The 19,560-nt window shown below is 44.1% G+C and overlaps 2 protein-coding genes across 4 annotated transcripts in view; one reads left to right on the forward strand and one right to left on the reverse strand.

The window, feature by feature from the left end:
* Nucleotides 1–9,467, reverse strand: C1H1orf131 (chromosome 1 C1orf131 homolog). The gene is made up of 7 exons (XM_068396588.1): nt 9,319–9,467; nt 8,840–9,120; nt 5,973–6,020; nt 4,751–4,846; nt 3,962–4,048; nt 2,911–2,960; nt 1–2,238 (listed from the first exon to the last, which is right to left on the reverse strand). The coding sequence occupies exons 1-7, from the start codon at nt 9,377–9,379 to the stop codon at nt 2,109–2,111; spliced, it is 753 nt and encodes a 250-aa protein (XP_068252689.1). The 5' UTR covers nt 9,380–9,467; the 3' UTR covers nt 1–2,108.
* Nucleotides 9,269–19,560, forward strand: part of GNPAT (glyceronephosphate O-acyltransferase) — a 22,053-nt gene continuing 11,761 nt past the window's right edge. The window contains exons 1-4 of one of the 3 annotated variants that reach the window (XM_068396476.1): nt 9,269–9,690; nt 13,402–13,593; nt 16,019–16,195; nt 17,071–17,200. In XM_068396476.1, coding sequence (XP_068252577.1) covers nt 9,442–9,690; nt 13,402–13,593; nt 16,019–16,195; nt 17,071–17,200 — 748 coding nt within the window. In that variant the 5' untranslated portion in view covers nt 9,269–9,441. The remainder of the gene's footprint in view (nt 9,691–13,401; nt 13,594–16,018; nt 16,196–17,070; nt 17,201–19,560) is intronic. The other 2 variants (XM_068396319.1, XM_068396400.1) reach the window with 2 other exon arrangements.

A 19,560-nucleotide genomic window follows, 5' to 3' on the forward strand; every position in this document is an offset into this window, starting at 1 on the left:
TTTTGAAGAAGCTTTTATATTTAGGGTTTTTTTTCCCAAGCTATCATGTTCCACTGTCAGCTTGGCATTTCAGTTTTCAACTTTTTATTTTAAGAAATGAATTTTTTTTCAACTCTTCTTTAGCACAGCTTACAAGCTTGAGACCAGGACTGCAAAAACTAGACACTCCATTCTGACCAGGTTTCACTCCTAAATAGCTTTTGGGAGCTGTGGAGGTGGAAAGTGAACCCTTTAAATTACCAAAGCCGATTGAGGACGTAAACTCCCACAACACATTATACCCAAAGCCAGCTGAACAAAACTTTATCTAGAAGTGAGCAGTGAAAAACCAAGCTCAAGGATTAACTAGGAATTAAAAAAATACAGGTTATCCCACAACATCCAAAGCCCATCTGTTGCCTCAACAAGTCTTGATGCTCTGGACTTAATTCTGCTTAGCGATTACACCTTCACATGCAATTGTGATCTGACATTTCTCTAAGTCTGTAACCAGATAGGATTGTTAATTCCGGTTCGAATCTGCAACCAATACTGAATAAGAAGAAATCGAATTATGCAATTATGAAATGTGGTAACAGTATGTAGCAACCCAACTCTGCAAACCCTTCATCTTCCCTCATGGCTCAAGGAACGCTTCCTTCTGCTTTTTACACAGCTCTCATTCCCTCCAGGCCCTCTCCCTCCTTAGTCCTCTGTACTGGCAGGGCACTTCTCCAGGACCTGAAAATAAGGTGGAAGGTGTGGAGGAAGGAGCACGCCAGAAAGCATCTCTTTTTGTGGTGTGGCTCTCCCTACCCCAGAATACTTTCCTACCCTGTGAAGGGGGCAGCCTCCGATGCTGCTGTTTGGGAAGAGGACTATGCTGCTGTTCTCGCTGCTCGCTCAGGGTTAGAGATCACCTTACTCAAGCTCCCAGGTGGCAGCCAGGAAGCGTGCTTCGCTTCCCCAGCCCACAGGGGTATGCTGAATTTCACCAATACACCTACAAGAAGTTTCTCCAGTAAGGGTTGTTCCCCTTCTCGTATAGACCTGCTTCACTGCCAGAGCTGTTCAAACAAGCTCCAGATAACCTTACATAAAAACAACACAGCATGAACTTTTTCCTCTGTCGTTTAACAGCTAACCTCATTTTTGCCTCCCCCTAAAACATGCAAGTTTCTTTAGCTGGAGGTAGAACGGAGAGGACATTTTGGCAGGTTACTAACCACTGTCATTTCTAATGGAAACACAACCTTAAAAACAAAAATACATTTAGCTACAGAGGACAAAACTGTTCTTTCAGAAACACCAAACTGCTGAAATCCAAATAGGACTAAAACTTCAGTTTTGACAAAGATTTCATAGAAAAGCCTTATGAGGCACAGGAACACTGATCAAAACAAACACGAGTTAACCATGAACAACTGGTAGCTATTGAATGTCTATGCCTCATTTGGCTCAGTCTTACATAGTTTTGTTTTTAAAAACAAACCAAGCCACCAAACCACCGTTTGAAACAGTGCTTATTTGGAGATCTGCAGAGATATACAAGTTGAGTCTGTAACTCTTACCTGGGACAAAACTTCAGAAAAATCTCATTTTCATTCCAAAGGAGATAATTTTGAAACCTTAAGAGGTTTTGCTGGACAGGAAAACTGTTGTGCAGTTCCACTATCCACCAACAATTCATAAAGATACAGAAACAGATGTATGCCCGATAAATGTCTGAGAATACCTACTTCAGGTTCAGAGCAAGTAAGGTAATGCTTTTTCCATATTCCTTCCAGATGAAAGCAAAGAGCTATATATTTTAACCCATTAATTAATGGATTAAATTAATATTTTACTTATAGCCAATAAGATGATTCTAGAAAGTGAAATGCTTTCTTTAGCACGTATTGACTAATAGCCTTTGTAAAATTCTTAATAAAAAGACTTAATTTTATTTATAAAATGGCAAATTCTCATATTCTTCCCACGGCAGAATGGAATATAGAAAATCCTGCAACAACAAATAAGGTAAAAAAAATCAGGATATGTCGGGAAGGAGAGAGGCTCCTTAAGTCTGTGTTGGTAGCAGCATGAATTCTGTCTTATGTGTACTGTCCATTTCACTCTGTATCATAAATTCATTGGATAACTTTAGATGATTTAATTTTTTTTATGTCATAGCTTTGCAGAATCAAGGTCCCATCTCTGAATTTTCCAACTTGTCCTGCAGGCCAAATGCTAGGCACTGATTTCTTCCTTTTGGCCTTCCTGAAATAGGAAGAGATAAAAAAAGAATTAAGAGAAACAACAGAAACTCATTAAAATGCTTAATATGGTGAAAAATGTCACCTATTTATGCAATCAGTGTTTGGTATTATGAAGTATCAAATCATAGCAGGTAATGACCCCAAAACATTTATTACCTGCATAGCCATTCAAAATTTGCAGCTCATTACAGAATGATTCACATTTTAAAAAGTCTAGAAACACAAAGACTTTTGTATAGAGAAAGAAGATAAAAGAGTACATTTCAGTGAACCTGCTATACTACAATTAAGAATGCCACTTCACCTTTCAAGCCTCTGTATACTGTAGCTTGTGTTTTGCAGAAATTATTTCTCAAGGAAAATGCTCTGAGTAAGTGGCATATCCTGGGTCCACACACAGGGATTTCCATCCATCTCACCTCCAGCTGCAGTCTCGGACATGTCGGGGCAGAACTGACAGATTTTCAGTTAAGCTGCATAACTAAAGCCTCTGAAACTGCTAGACAGAGCAATGTCACCATTTTGTAACTGAGTTCTTCTGCAGTTGGAGAAGTTCCTTCCACTGTGATCTGCATGACCTCTGGTATAAGACTGTGCATAGTTACATAGGGGAAATACACTGGGGAGGCTATATAAAAGCAAGTTCATTTTAACCACGTTAAGAACGGCTCACCTCTCCTGTTCTTTCCTCTTCTTCTTCTTAAGAGAATCACTTTTATGTTCCTGTTTTTAAAGATATATATTTTAATGGAAAAGGAACAGAGCATCTTGGCTAAACAACCACCTGCACACAACACACGTGGTAGCCTTCGCTTCGCAGCAGGCATTTAAAGCAGGTTGGGAGACCTTCTAAAAGGCCAAGTGATGCAACGTGTTACAGAGGCACTGCTAGGAATGCCCAGAGCCCTTCCTGTCACTTTATGGAAAGTACAGCCCTGTCACGATCAATATGCTGCCCTTGCCATGTGAGGAGGCACAAATCCAGCCACACGAGGAGAGAGGCTTGCTTCTTGGGCATGTGACAGATCCTTGGGTCAAAAGATGGATTTGCTACCAGGAAGGTGTGCCTAGTCACCTGACTGAGTGCACCTGTCAAACAACAGGGTTCAGCCGTGTCTGGTCATGCACTGGATGTATTTTGAGCCACATGACAGAGGAGAAGTAGGTCCTCTGGAAAAGAGGGTGGCAGGAAACAGGCTGATAGTACCTGCCCCGCAGCCTTCTCCCGCCTACATGAGAAGACTCCATGGGGAGGCAGGGAGTAGGCTTGGAGCCAGATGGGCCGTGCTAGAGGATGGATGCAACAGAGACCTCACCCTTGCTTTAAATAATGAGCAATATCCTAGATGGAACAGTGCTGATATAAAACCAGCTGAAGATCCAGCTCTCTGTGGTTAGACAACATGCCACAAACTTTAATTGAAGGCCATTTTTTTTTTTTCCCTTAAGAGGCAAAGAGAAAAACAAACCAACCTGCTGATCTGGTGTCATCAGTCTATCAGCCTCAAAGGATGAGGCAGTGAAACCCACCACAACACAAGCCTAACTCTGTGCCCTTCATACTTTACACAACCAGCTTTAGTCCTGCTGGAGCCAGGAACCCAGTCCATGGGGAGCAGCAGGTGTCAAGCTTGGGCACTCCTCCTGTGCCTGAAGCATTATCTGTCAGGCTCTTGGGCTAGCTCTTACATGCTGTCTTTATATAGAGAAAATTTCACACAAACCTTTCCCTTATCATCATCCTTCGCTGTTTTTTTCTCTTTCATTTTCTCTTGGTAAGTCTTGTAGTTCACATGTTCCTTTTTGGGGGGCTGCAATAAAGATTGGGAGAGATACCACTGATGAAATTTTCAAATAGGTTCAGAAAATATTTGCACATTTGCATGGACAATATTTTTCACGTGGTGGCAGGGAAACATTAGAAATGGTTTGTTTACTTTTGGGTGAGAGGAAGGGACTTAAAAGTAAACACATAGGACCGTATCTTTCTTGGTGGAGACAGTAGAGAGGGATATTTATGCTCTATATCAGTCCTACTAGGTTTCCACATACATACCGAGCTAGAAAGAAAACCCATACCCCTCCCTGCCTCCCAAAAAAAGACCTGCAAAATTATTTTTTTCTTTTACACTACTGATGATAAATAAAAATGAAAAGTTTACTCCATCTTTAACTCACTGGGAGAGTGAAGCTTTAAAAAGCAAGCCCCTTCCTCCAACAATTTAGTTTTGAATGGCCTGATTAAAAATTAGTAAATATTGTTTTCCACATCAATCAGTCGTATTTCATCTATACAACATCTACGATAACACAACCATACTAATTTTCTAAACATTTACAGAAAACAGATAAGACAGAATAGAAAATGTAAAAGTAAGGATGAAGTGGGAGAAGGGACAGGGCAGGGGATCTTGTGTTTTAAAGTAGTAGTGCCAAAGCCCCCAATGTTTTTTACCACCTTCGTGCACTGTAACAGCTGGGTGACCGCCCAGCACAAACCAAGTGACAATTACCTTGGCTCCCAGCATGATAGCACGCTCCTGTTCCCATATGCGTTGTTCCTGCTTCTTGTAGCCAGTGATTCCAAACTTGTGCACTTCCAGACGAGCCTAGAACATTACAGAAAATTGCCAGCATTTTGTAATTTGTCCAGCCTGTTGTAAAATAACACTTGACAGACCATAACAAAGTCATACTACCAAAGAAACCCTGGCTAATACCTGAAATCAGGGTGCTATAAACCAAAACTAACTGAGTTTGGAGCTATACTGCAGAACAATTAACCACTGTCTATCTTATCTCTGGATGGTGAGGACTGACGGGGAAAACTCTTGATTTTCTTCATTTCACAGAAAACAACACATGGAACGTATCTCCTCCTTATAAAAATAAATCATGCCTTGCTGCACAAAGAACAGCGAAATGCACTACCCACAGCACCCAACGTTTACAGAGCGTCTTCATTCCTTGGCTGCAGAGCACTTAATCAGTGAGAAATATGGATGGACAGATGGTGAAGTAGTTTGACTACACACATATGTACAGTTGACACTATACAAGAATACCCTGGCAAAACCAGTGATGAATTTATAATCTTTTTAAAGGTAGTGGTTAAATCTCCACTGTTCTCAGGAGTACGGAGCTCCACATAGGATCTCCAGTGAGAGACTTCACTGGATCACAGCACAGCCCTGAGCAGAGATCATGCATATAAAACAACTTGCACAGATCTGTAAATGAATCAGTATCTAAGAAGGCCAATGCTACTTATGCTCATATAAAAACAGATGAGAACAAAAAGACAAATAGAAAAAAGTCATCTGCTGTTTCCAAAATAGATGCCCATATGCTTTTTTTTTTCCCCCCCTCCCACATGAGATCAGAAATCCAAGATCACCAGCATGGGCCTGAGCGAGCTATGCTATGCATTACAGATACTCACACAGCTTTACACAGCTAACATACAGGGACTCTCCTTAAATTCTCACCAAAAGATGAGAAAGGCAGGCCACAGAGTTGTAACACACCTCTCTTCACACAGCAGTTGACAACAGCCAGCACACTCCTCCTTTGGCATGGCATGCAGCCACAATTACCTGTTAGGAGATCCTCACCTACAAGAGATAACCTTTTCTGGAAGCATTTCCCATTGGTCTCACCGTAGCTTTCCCAAGGATATAAATACGCACACCTGCACACTAAAATTGTGAGATCAGACAGCTCCTGCTGACTTACTTTTTCAAAGTTAAATTCTTGTTCATTCGCATTTTTCTCTATTTTGGTCTATAAACAAAACAAAACATTTCAAATTAATATAACAAGTAACACCAGTTTAAATGCTGATTGTTTGGAAAGCAGTGAAATATGAGTTGTAGAGAAGAGTATACAGCTTTCCAACAGTATATTTTTTTTTAGCTTTATTACCTGCATTTATTAAAAGAGACAGTCTCAATGGCATTTTGAATATGTGGATATTATAGGGTCTTACTGGAATAACCTTGCACAATTTATAGGGTACCATTATAGCACAGTGCATATAGCTTTGTCCTGCATTTTCTTGCTGGATCATCTGCTAACACTTACGAAGAGTTTCATAATTCAGAAAGGTATTAAGTTTGCAATTTTGCAATCGATTGCTGCAATTAATTTTTATACCTTCAAGTATAAATTACATTTTACAAGAGAAACTGCCACATGTGAGCTAGGCATCATGCATATTTCCATTTCCAAATCCATACCAAACTGCTAATGCAGGATAGGACATGAACTTTAAGTCATTTTGTTTGAGACAAAGAGCACAGTGATAAAAGTGCACGTACCGACAGCAGGTGGCAACACGCAGAACAAGCTTAATTTGTAACTGCATGGACATACATTAGTGCATATATCCAGCTTAAATAATGCAAGAGAAACAACTCCAAAGGAAGCACTGTCAGCAAACGGCAGACCCCACTTCATGCTCTTTAAAGAAACGACTTGCTCAAAATGAGATCAGCAAAAACTACATCTTTTCTATTCTGCGATTTACATGGAGACCTTCCATCAGCAGTTCTCAGTTTGGAGGGGAACTCTCCAGATTGTATCCTAGGAAGAAAAAAGAAGTGCAAAATCCACAGGGAGAGCTCCACACCTGCTCGCTACTGGAGTGCCCCACATGGGACGCTTCAGAGCAGTAACAAATCTCCCAGGGTTATTTTAGTTTGTCTCCAACTCCTGATTTCAGGGAGGATGTGCTGAACCACCTCTCTGAGCAGATGCTCTGCCCGCTCCCAAGCATGCTGATGCAGGCAGGCAGGACTGGCAGGGAAACTGCGGTCTGTTCAAGAGTAGCATCCCCTTATCTTTCCCTGTTTACTCTCACGGGCACTCGATCCCCTCTGAGAAAGCAGGAGTAATGCATATGTATTTAAAATGAACCTGAACGCTTTTAATGCATTTATTTTTCACATCTCCAGGATGTCAAGTCACAGACAGGTTCAGGTCCCAGGGTTATATCAGGGCTTCCCTCTGCATCCACCAGAGCCAAATCCAAACTTCTCTCAACTCTGCAAAAGCTTCTATATAACAATTGCCCGTTTCAACCAGAAAAAACTCCTGATTATTTTCAGAGCATTTTACTAACAAGTCTAACACCAGTCTTTTCAGGCAGAAAAGCTTAAGTTGTAAAAAGCATGAGAAAATAAAAATCTACAGCCATTTTTAGAGTAAAACATGCAGGAAAAAGCACAAAAGTTTATGGATTCAACAAATTGCTTGCTTAGTCTCTTGAACTTCCCAATTCCAAGCACTCAAACCCCAGACACCAGTAAGTCTCCCTGAATTCAAGACAGCCATGTGTTGGCCCATCAGAGCTTATTTTAGAGTTGGGCTTCTGATGTTACGGCCATAAACACGACTCAAAGAAAACAACCAGAGAACCTATAAGATCCAAAGACCAACCAGCGAGCAAGGGACCCTCTGCTCGTCACAGAAGGCAGCTCCGCTTCCAGCCAAGCCTAATCTGGGCCTCTCTGTTGAAGCAACTCAGCTGCAGATTTGGTAGCACAAGGGAGTTTAGCACCCACAAACCAAACCAAAGGACTGAGATCTAATGCTGTCACGCCTTCCCCCATCAACCACCCAACACTAGTCCTCCAAGATGCACGTTGCCTGTTAACAGCCAAGTGCTGCTGTGATGCCAGAGAAGAAAAGGAAGCTTTGGCACCTCACATCCACACCTATTTGCAAGAATAGCACCACACACAAAATGCTTTGGGAGAGAAGTAGCCAAGAGGCTTTTCTTTCCGTTTCATTCCCTTCTTGCCGTATCGGCAGTCCTATCTGCAGATCAACTTATTTTGTTGGAATACACCTATTTCAAATACAAGATATTTATCCAGAGATCTTCTGAAATTGGAAAAAAAAAAAAGTCTTCAAGTCCTGCCCCCACCCCTGTGTCAGCCTGGCCCTGCCAGCAGCCCGGTCGGGAATCTGCAGGACTGGATGCCATCAAGTGAGCATACAGATTCCTGAACGATCCCAGATTTACAGGCAGCTGTATTAGCAAGAGGGAAGAAACGAGGCACGGGAGGGAAGGACTTTAGGAAGAATTTCTTCTCAGAAAGGGTCATTAGACATTGGAACGGGCTGCCCAGGGAGGCAGTGGAGTCACCATCTCTGGATGTGTTTACAAAAAGACTGGACATGGCACTTAGTGCCATGGTCTAGTTGACATGGTGGTGTCAGGGCAATGGTTGGACTTGATGATCCCAGAGGTCTCTTCCAACCTGATTGATTCTGTGATTCTGTGACTTATAGAAGGTCTCTCTCAATTTACGGTGGCAGACTGTGGAGATAGCAAAAAAAAAACCCAAACATGCAGAAGGTTTTGGTTGTTTTCAACTGTCACCAGAAAGGGGCATCCCAGTCCAGTACCTGCTCAGTGTAAAGTCGCTGGAATGGCTTTAAAAAAAAAAATATCCCTGTGCTTTGAAGGACTGAGCTGTGTTCACTGCCACTGCTGCCGTGCCCAGGGAGCGCGCCCCGCTACAAGGCGGCCCCTCCTAGGGGCCGGCAGCACCCACACCTGCGGGGCAAGGGCAGAGGAGACAACCCGGCCCTACCTGGGCACGGCCGGTGGGTGCTGCCGAGGGGCTGGGCCGCCCCTTCCTCTTCCTCCCGCGGAACACGACGACCTCCACGGTCGGCGGCGTGGCGGGGGGCGGCGGGACGGCGGCGGCGGCGCCCAGCTCGGCCCGCAGCTCCCCGAAGAAATCGCGGGCTCTGCGCCGCCCGCCCGCCGCCCCGCCGGCATTGCCCGCCGCAGCCTGCGGTCCCCGGCTCTCCTCCGCCGCTGCGCTCTGCTCGCTGTTCTCCGTGGCGCCCCGAGCGCCGGGCTCCTCACCTGCGTGCCGGAACACATGCCCCGGGTCAGATGTGAGCAGCCGCCGTCGCTCCGCTTCAGAGTGACCCCACTGAGTGCCCGGCCCCCTCCCTTCCCCGGCCCCCAGGGAAGGCCGCGGTGCCGCCGGCCTCGGCGCAGCGCCCGGCCCGGCCTCACTCCGCACGGCAGGCAGTCCGCAGCGCGGCCCCGCTCACCCACCCAGGTCGTAGAGGGTGCCGAGCACCGCCTCCAGCCGGCGGCACGGCTCCCGCGACCCCATGGCTGCCGCGGGCCGGCGGGCAGAAGGACGTTTGATCCCGAGCAGCTCCCGTCGCCCCCAAGATGGCGCCGCCCATCGCGCAGTCCCCCCGCCCTCCCCCGCGCCTGCCGCAGCGCGCCGGGCAGCCGAGCCGGGGCGGCGCGGGGCCATGGGCGCCGCGGGAGGCGGCGGCGGGCGTGAGGCCACCGCGACGGGGTAGGGCGGGCGAGCGGGGCGCGGGGCGGCGCGGCGGCGGTCGCAGGACCATGGCGGCAACGGCGGCGGCGGCAGCGGCGCCCGGGCGGGCGCGGCGAGGGGCGCCCATGTACTCGGTAGGCGGTGGCGGCTGGGGGGCGGGGGGGGACAACGGGGCGCGGTGCTGCGGGGGAAAGGGCCTGCGCGCCTCACCTCTGCGCCGCGTCGGTGCCGTTCACTCTGAAGCGGAGTGACGGCGCTTGGTGCAACACCCCCCCCCCCCCGGTTTGGGGCGTGGGGGGAGCGGGGGCCGCGCTCCGGAGGGAGGTTCCCGGGTCCTTTGCGCGGCGCGGGTGTGCCGCGCTCAGCTTCCCCGGCCCGACCCCCTTCGCTGGTCAGGGGCAGGCGGCGGCGGCGCGGGGGCTGCGGTCCACGGGGCCTGGGAGAGGCCTCGTACCCTCCCGAGCCCCACGGGGGGCAGGTCGTGGTCGAGCGGGAACCGGGTGTTTCCCCTCCCAAGTTCGCCTTCCCCAGCTGCTGCGGGCCCAGGTCCGCTTCTCCCACCCACTTGCTTCCCCAGTACCTGTCGTGGTAGTCGCGACAGTGAAAGCTCCTGGTCCCGAGCACCGCTTCTCCCCTCAGATATGCTGTGAAACGCCGGCCGGCTTCAGAAAGGTCGGAAGGGGCTCGGGCTCCTCTTCAGTGAGATTTTGTTCAAGAGCCCTGCAACCGGGCCTGGCGAGGGGCTGGCTGGGGTGACAGGTGTGCAGGCACGGGGCGCTTCGCAGGGCAGCCCCGCAGCCGGCTGCGGGTCAGAAACCTGCCAGCCACGGCGAGTTCAGTGCTACAAAACTGTCATAGGGATGGAGTGGCTGAAGCAGGTTTTCCCATGTTACATGGTGGAAATGACTTCATTGACCTTGTTTTTTCCCTACAGCTCCTGTGCCAGCCTCAGACATGGAGATTTGGGTGTGGGGTGCTAAAGCACCCCTTTTTGCTTGGATTTAGAGGAGAGGGCTGGGGAGAGGCGGAAATGGCATGTGGTTTCGGCAAAGATTCCCAAAGTTTGGTATCTCCTTGGCTGTGTGCTGATATCCCAAGTGCATCATAAATGTTTTATCGCTTGCAGAGGTTATATGGAAGCAGAGACGTTCCAGGCTCCCGCTGTTTCGCTTTTGTACTTCACCAATGCACATAACGAAATTGTCTAATGTCAAGGTTTCCAACAGCATATTTGCTAAATGTGTCCTCTACCAGTCAGCAACTGAAGCTGGAACAACAACTTGGCTGTAATGCGTAAAAACAGTGTTTCTCTTCTTTAGTGGTTGGTCAAGTGTGTGTGTTTTGGCTCCCTCAGCACTACTTCGGGACAGGGGGTGAAAATACCTATTGCCATGGAGAGAAATCAGTTGCACTTCAAATCTGAAAATGTGCAATGAGGAGCAGTGGCAGAGAGGTGACACTTCAATGGGCTGTGGCCTTTGCAAGACTCCCCTCGCCAGAGCTGCGTTGGGGAATGGCTGTAGCAGCACAGTGACTGCTGATGTGGCTGATAATACCCGAGCTGAGTGCTGGGTTTCTTTGTCTGGGTTTCGTGTAGTTGCACGTTGCAGGATTTTAACTTTGGTAAGTTAAATTTGGTAATAAAAGTTGCTGAAATTTTCTGATCAATGACTTTTCACATACTGATCTAAGCAGGTGTATACTTAGAGCCAGCTAATATTTTCTGATGCTGCTCTGAGCTATCTTTTTTGCTATTAGAGGGTATAAGGGGCTTTTTTTTCTGTTTTATTTTTAGTCAAGGGGGTTGATATTGGAACAGGCTGCCCAGGGAAGTGGTTGAGTCACCATCCCTTGAGGTGTTTAAAAGATGTGTAGGTGTGGTGCTTAGGGACATGGTTTAGTGGTGGACTTGGCAGTGCTAGGTTAACAGTTGGACTTGATGTTCTTAAAGGTCCTTTCCAACAAAAACGATTCTATGATAAGATGTCAATGGCAACAAATGGCTAATACAAACTATTTCATCTTCTTAACAGTTCTCAGCTTACTTGGCTCTTGCAAAACACCAACTAGTTGAAAGCTGTGGAAGAAGAAAGATTGAAAACTGTAATGCTAAACCATACAGTCAAAAATCCCTGAAAGTTTTAAATTAATATGAGCCTGGGTTTAATACCTTGTATAGGATTGTTCTAAAAGTCCCTGGAGAGTCGGTTCTGCAGTTAGTGTGGGACAATGCTCTAAATTACAATAGTGGAGAGAGAAGTTAGTCTACCAAATACTACTATAGTAGAAGGATGGTATCCACATTTGGCTGTAGTGTGTGGGCAAAAGAATGAGAAGGTCAAACGTTATAGTAGGATTTGTGTTCTCTGATAAAATGAAGTTGGCTTTCGATACAGTTGAGGCTTTGAAGGATTTTTTTTGTGGTTCTTAAGTGGAGATATTCCTGATTTGTTTTTTTTTTATTTGTTTTGCCAAATTACCTTGTGTTGATGAATGGTCAGGAACTACATGTTTGCTCTCTCCTTACTTTAAATGTCAGCTGTTTTTGATAGTGTTGCTGATGTGGCTGTGGTCAGCTGGCAGTGAAACCTGACTCCCTCTCCCAAGGCTTAAAACCCAGACGCCACTGCTGGGCATTTTGCTTATCTGGTGTTCTCCCATGTGTTTGCTGGCCAGGCTTTCATCTCAACACCAGCTAAGGTCACTGGAAGAGCCCATGAAACAACATGTTTCATCATTGGTCGGACTGGTTCTGCGCAGGTTGTATATAGGGGGAGGAGGCAGAATGAATGAAAGGGATGCTTGTGCTACCCTTCAAGTGGTGCTGTAAAGGAAGACATAAGCATTTTTATTTTAGCATCTTCTTCTAATAAATATGCTTGATCATAACCAATACTTTTATATTTGTGTTTCACAGAGGCTTGCTCCAATTGCCTTGCTTGTCTGATGGCTATTGCTGCTGTTTTGAAGCTTAGAGAAATACAGTTTTGGTTTTGGAAAGACTTGAGGGGTCATTCATATAGACTGTGGTGGTATAGGAGATAATAGGAGACATCTCCTTCCAGCACAGGCGATGCCTACTGGCTCAAGGGGAAGAATTTCATCACTGAGATTTCTGCAGCAGGACAGATCCACAATTATTTCTTGATATACTGTTTGTTTTCCTGCTTAGCAGTGGTGTTGGTTACTCAGAGGCTGTGCTCTCTTTTTACCTACGTGTGCACCATACTGCATTTTGATCTTCACGTGGCTGATAATGGGTTTTTTTGGTTTGTTCCTGCCTGGCTGTATTTTATATATCCTGTATCCAAGCTTGACGTAAGCCAGCATAAATCACCAAGGTCCCAGATGCAACTTAAAGTAGCATAGATTTTTTTTGTGTGTGTGTTGATGATTGCATTTTTATAATGTCATTCATGGCATTGTCTTCATGCAGCTAGAAGAGCTGCAATGCAAGGTGTTTTAGTTAATGCCTATTAATCACGGAAAGGCTGGAGGCAAGGCACTTCAGCTTTCAAAGCCCAGGTGTTCTCTCAGCTTCTTCCTGTTGGACAGAATTAAGTAATGTAGTATAGGGTGATTTAAGCATCTTTGCAGTTGGAAAGGGTTGAGTTTTTTTGTTGGGGTTTGGGTTTTTTTCTTTTTAGTTTCTTTCTATTTGTGGCATTGTTCCAAGCAGGTAACATTTGTTCATGCACTCAGAATGAGGAATGCAGACACTATAGAAAGCTGAAAAAAGCCCGAAACATTGCAAAAGTATTCCATGCCGTTATTTTGGTACTGCAGCCAAGCAGACCACTGAATAGCTCAAGACAGTGTCTCATTCTTTATTTGTATGTTCCCAGCAGAAAGAGCTCACGTCAAAGAAAAGAGATGAGTTTGAAGATATCTTGGAGGAAAGACGATTGTCCAGTGACTTGCGATACGCAATGAAATGTTACACTCCTGTGATCTACAAGGGACTTTCACCTTGCAAGCCGAACGCTATTAAAAGTGCTGTTCTCCAGTCAGAGCAAGTTCAGTATGTTATCAAGCAGGTGAGGCTGGACACTGAGCTGTAAGACGAGGTCGCAGCAGGGGAAAAAAAGATTACTGCTGACCTTGTCAAACACGATAGCTGTAGTTTGAAAGATGGTCCGATAAATCAGTAACATGAGCGCCATACTCTTTTGGCAGGAAAAACAAATACTGATTTACCACGGAGTTGCCACTAAAGCTATTACATAGCTTGTTCATGAAATAGTGTTTTGATTTTGCGTATATGACACTTCACCATCTAACTTATCCAATGTGCTTGACTTTTTTTTTTTTTTCTATTTTCCTCCTCCACTGTCCTCGCCACAGAGCAGCATTGTGAAAGACATAAGTACTCTTCTTTTTGGTAGACTTTTTTGTGCTTTGTGGATGTCTTGTAGGAATTTTACAGGCTAGTGATATTTATGAATCAGTCACAAAAATGAGAGTTATATTTCACAGGAATTCTTTGAATTAGAAACACTGTGTTAAGATGTAACCATATTTTTGTTTTAAGATGAAGGTCAGCTACTACTTTGTAATGACTGAAATATTTTTATATTCAGACTGGCTCATATTTTACATTGTGTTGAAATGGCTGAAATAAGGGTGTGTGTTAGCAAAGTAACTATTTTCAGTATCACAAAAAATAATTCCAGGCCAACAGTAGTATATAAGATGTTTTGGTTAGTCCTAAGTGAGTGGCTACCGTAAAATTTTTCTGTTTTTTTTTTTAATGGTCAATGTTACCTATGATATATCAAAACTTCTTACAATGTGACAAGCTAAACCATGTCCTGCAAAGTAATCCTGTTGCCATCGTGAATTGCTAAGTAGCATGAAATAAAAAGATTTGAATCTTTCAACTTTAGAAGCAGTGAAACATTTACTGAAAGAAAATACAGACCATTTGACAGAAAGACGTGTGTATGATGTTTTCTTCTGAAGTGCTACTTTTTTGATGGAAAATGATCTTGATGGATATTTTCCCGGCTTCTGTCAAGTGGTTGAAGGGGGTTAGTGGTCCTGCCATTGCAACCTAGTTATCAGCTTTGCACTGGAAATTACTGAAACTGTCTAACTGGGACTATCTTGGGCAATATGCCCAGTGGTCTATGATTGGTGTGCCTCCTGTCTGGGCAGAGTTTACACAGCTTTACACAGGCAAACTAGAATTTGTTCTTGTGACAAATTGCTGAGCTTACTAACGTTCAGCATGTGAAATTAAGTGCATTTGTTTGTTTTAGCTTGCTGTATGTGACTGGTCTGATTTTTTGATTCCTGATTTTGGGGACTAAGTGCTTAGCTCTATAGTGGATGTGCACTTAATTCACCCAGGATCAACTGTGTGGTAAGCCTTTTACTGGTGAATAAGAACAGTATCTCTTCCCATTGTGAATAACAAGAATAATTTTTTGGCTTCCTAAGAGAGATTGATTTTCTCAGGCTCAAGTGGAAGCAGTTTTTGGCTTCTTTAAGTGGTTAAAATAATCAGTTAGAGCTACATGTGGAAATACGCAGGATGAAGGATAATGCGTTTATTAAAACACAATTGAACCAGTAGGTGTGATAGCAAGGTGGTATATGGAGGTAGATTGGAGGAGATGGATTTTCTCATATGTCACAAAATAGAAATAATAGGTAAGCAGTGCTAGCCTCTAAACACAGCTGTGCTTTTTTGGAGGCTTTTTCTTCTGCCGTTCTTCCTCTTTCCTCCTCTGTGTTCAGTAAAAGGCATGTTCCTCATTCCATAACAGTAAAAGACTAACTTTTCAATTAAATATTTCTAGATTCAAAGTATGAAATAGGAGGGGCGACCATTATTTAAGTCTGTTTTAAGAAACTTCAAAAGGGAATATGCATAGCAACAGAAAAAGATCATTGATATGCAAAGTTGGTAGAGACAGTGCTTTGTACGCGTTTCAGCTAGCCATTGCAAAAGTAATACATTACAAAGAAATTCAAGCATGATAGGGCTGAGGTTCTTCAGCCAAGTCTTAAAATCTAACCCAAATGCACTTCAGAGATTTACGTTGTAAATATCTCTGCAAACATATGTTTCATTTTACTAGTCAGAAAATTGTACACAACTTTCTTCAGACCAATAATATAGGAAATGTTCTTCGAACTTAAATCTCTTCTGAAGATGCTACAGATTAAAACATTCAGGTGTTGTGTTGGGGGGGAAAAATTGTTGCACACCCTCCCCACCGCCATCGACATCTAAGCTCATTCTTGATTCTGAACAGCTTTAACTTGGCTTTCTCTTGTTGTCTGACACAAGTCAGATTCTATAAGATTAGATGCATGCCTATCACATAAAATAAAACCTTGCTGAGTATTGCAGTAGTTCTGCCGTAATTGTTGTGGCACATAGAACAGTGTGCATGGGCAAGGAGAAGGAAACAACATCTGACTGCTATTTTCTTTGGTTTTGTTTCTCTTTAGTTAGCAAAAGAGATGGGAGAATCACCTGATATTATTCAAGAAGAAGCCACGGAAATCCTGGATGAGATGGGCCACAGTATGCAATTGGGAGCTGTCAGATTTTTTGCCTTTATTCTGAGTAAAATATTTAAACGGCTTTTTCAGAGAGTTTGTGTGAATGAAGAAGGAATGCAGAGAGTGAGTACTGGTGGGGGAAAAAAAAAAGGTATACTATTTTCATACCAGTCACCCAGACAAAGACTCTAATCTTCACTCCAAGTAACAAATACAAAAAATACCCGTTGAAAAAAAAGACTGCACTTGTGTTTATTACTGCATTTCTTAATAAGGGGGAGAAAATACAGGTGATATGTAAGTATTTTAGAGGCCAACAGTCAGCAGGACTTCTTGTACATTTTCCAAATGCTTCCTATGGTAAGGAACACTTTCAGTCCTGTGTCAGTGATTCTGTTAGATCAGCCACTGAGAGAGTTTTTCTATCTGATATTTTAAATTTAATAATGATTTAGCGGAACTGGGGATGAAAACCTAATGTTATGTGGCTGAGTGGGTTGGCTGTTCTGCAAAATCTTCATACAGCTAAAGGCGGTGAAACATTGTGCACCGCTGAGGCAGGAGATGCTTTAAGTTCACCCCAGTTCCCTGGGGAGTTGTTGTCCCCCTGTTTCATTGCAGGATGCTGCTGTTCGGGAGGGTGTAGTGCATTCCCTAGAAGAGAGCAGTGTCAGCCCTGACAGCGCCTATTGGGTTTCCCATCCCCATCAAAAGGGATTTGAATTAGACTATCACCTAATGAGATGGCCCTGGCTTTTCAGTCCTGTGATGCTTGTGAACCACAGGCTGCTAGTCTGGAAACTATTGCTCAAGATTTCCTATGGTTCCGTGCTGAAAAATGTGTAGAGTGTGTGGACAGAGAAACCACCCTCAAACAAATCAGCTTCTGTTTGTCTTAAGCCCTGTGAAGATCTGTATTTGCATACTGCAACAGTCAGTCTGTAAATATTGGAACAATACTGTTTGTGCTGGTTTTTTTTTGTTTGCATTTTTTTTAGTTGCAACACGCCATTCAAGAGCATCCAGTTGTGCTGCTGCCCAGTCACCGAAGCTATGTAGACTTTCTGATGCTGTCTTATTTGCTATATACGTATGACTTGGCTTTGCCTGTCATTGCTGCAGGAATAGGCAAGTATGTTCTTTTAACAATGTTTTCAGGATTCAGAGAATTGGTAGCAAGGGATCTGGTAGCTGCTACTATAAGTAGTTGTGTTTAATGTCTGTTCCAAGTGTGTCTTGTTAAAACCTCCTTGGCTGAGGTGCTTACAGCATCTGAAAACCTCTCATCTGCACTGAGTCCAGTCAAAGGTGATTTTTTTTCATAGCAAGTTTGCTCAGAAGTACACTATATTTAGACCCAAGGCTGGACAGAGATTGTTGTTGTGAAGAAGACTTCTGTATTGCCTTTTGTTTTGCCTGGGAATAGGCACAAACTTGTCTCAGAGCTACTGTATATGCAGAACCTTTAAATGCAGTCATAATAGCCAGATATGAAGTGCCACGTACCTCATGGTACGTGCTGATGTGACTGATTCCCTTGAAGCATTGTTAGAACTCCGTTATGTGAAGTGCTGAGAGCAGAGCTGGCTGGGATACAAAATTTCACATCAGAGGACAACTTGTCAAGATTTTGGCCATACTTAATTCTAAAGCAGATGAAGCCAATTTTATTTGCAGGAAAGAATTCTTGAAGACTTTAACAGTAAATATCTTCTGAGTTAATGTGCTTTTTGAAAATCATGACTCTGGTGGCATTTAACTGAGAAACATGATCTTGGAAGTCTTGGGTATCAACCAGGTCTTCTAAGCAGGCAGACAACAACCTCAGATCTGGTGCAGGGCTATATGCGCACAGGCAAGCTAGTAAAGAGAGGTTAGGAGGAAGACAAGTAGAAAACCAGCAGAATCTGGGAGAATATGCTCAGTAGGGAAGGTGAGATTCTGCTGATCTGTGAGTTAGTGGTATCTTGCCCCCAGGTGATGCAGGTTAGCTTCTGGTGAATTCAGAAGTTGATGTCTCATAGCTACCTTGATCAAGGTGATGCAGCTGCTTACCTGTTGTGTATTGTTCAGAATCTGCTCACATGCTGTTCTAGGTATCAGTGTAATTCTTTGCTGACTTTTGGATTAGTGCTTTTTTGAGTTTTGGGCCTCAAAACTGTATGTTAAGATACTGTTAGTTTAGCTTAGAGGCATTTTCTTTTTAGTGTTTAACATTTTTTTAAGCATTTTTGGTATTTTGGGGTCAAAGTTCTTCAGAATTAGGGGCTTGCAGCTTGATTATACTGCTGCATGTGTGTGTTATTTTAAATTCCTCTGGAGAAAACACAGTTCTCTATGGTTGTAGTTGTATTTACTACATATTGTGTTAGAGGTTCACAAGATGTGGTGTACAAACTCACTCTCAAAGTGGTACTTGCGTTGAGTGGAGAGACATTGTCCTTGTATAGGTGGTAAGTGCCTCAGCTTTGTTAGTTATCACTTGGCTTCAACTAGCACACAGATAGATCTGTGGGGATTAGCTAAGGGGAGGTTAACAGTTGCCAGTAAAACCATAGTCCATGATCTGTGCGTTAGTGGGAATCTCGCTGGTGCTGGGATCGTGTTTCTGTCTCAGGTCTGGGGAGCAAGTCAGGTTAGAGGCACAGAGCTGCTGAGGTGCTGCGGGCTTGAGGTACATGACAGGATGCATTTGAGTCCCAGTTTGTGGGATGGCAGTGTGTGGTGGGGAGAGCTGTTGGGCGTGCAGCCAGCACCCTTGTTAGGGGGTTGAGTATGCGGCAGGAGGATGGAAGTAAGGGAGGGGTGGAGTCTGTGTTGTGCTAAGAGAGGGAGGGTCATAGGGAGAGTAAGGGACAAAGATGGACCTCTGCACATGGAAGCTCTGACAGCTGCTACTGCTGGCCAGGGTCCTGTAGCCAATGTCTTTTTATCTGTTTTTTATGTATATATTTCTCCCACATACATATGTATGTGTGACATGTTATATGACATCTTCAAGGCAGTTGTCAGCATTGCAGCTGGAAATGTGAATTTATTTCACTGAGTGAATCTCTGTTCTCAGGTGTTTTATGGATTGAGGTGGCAAGGAGGTTGAAGTGGCACATGGCCAGCTGCTGTGTAGACTTGTTTTAAATGCCTCCCTAAGAAATTCGTTAACATTGTTTCTTGGTTCTGACAACTTAAGTGTTGACTGTGATTACTTAAAACTAGAAAACTGTAAAATATTTCAGCTGGTTTGGTCTAACCCTCCTGAAGTGATGAGTCAGTTACTCAAATGGTATAATATAGTGTAATTGGTGAGTTAATTTCTGTGTCTTCTAGGATACATTCAGTGGTAACTGATCTTTCTGAAGATTACTGAGACAATGTACTTCAAAAATGTAGTCTTTATTATGGCTGAAATCTGGCCATCTAAGGAAAATAAATTGCTCTAACGGAATGTTGTTTACAAAAAAAAATGAAAGCATATTATAATATGCCATTCA

Source organism: Nyctibius grandis, chromosome 1, assembly GCF_013368605.1.
Source record: "Nyctibius grandis isolate bNycGra1 chromosome 1, bNycGra1.pri, whole genome shotgun sequence".
Classification (NCBI taxonomy): Eukaryota; Metazoa; Chordata; class Aves; order Nyctibiiformes; family Nyctibiidae; genus Nyctibius; species Nyctibius grandis.

Bases quoted from the DNA above. Each gene is read 5' to 3' on its own strand.
- C1H1orf131 (XM_068396588.1), bottom strand. From the start codon at position 9,379: ATGGGGTCGCGGGAGCCGTGCCGCCGGCTGGAGGCGGTGCTCGGCACC. The intron at 4,049-4,750 runs GTAATTGTCACT...TCTTTATTGCAG, and splicing joins CTATCATGCTGGGAGCCAAG to CCCCCCAAAAAGGAACATGT. The intron at 2,961-3,961 runs GTTTGTGTGAAA...CTTTAAAAACAG, and splicing joins AGGATGATGATAAGGGAAAG to GAACATAAAAGTGATTCTCT.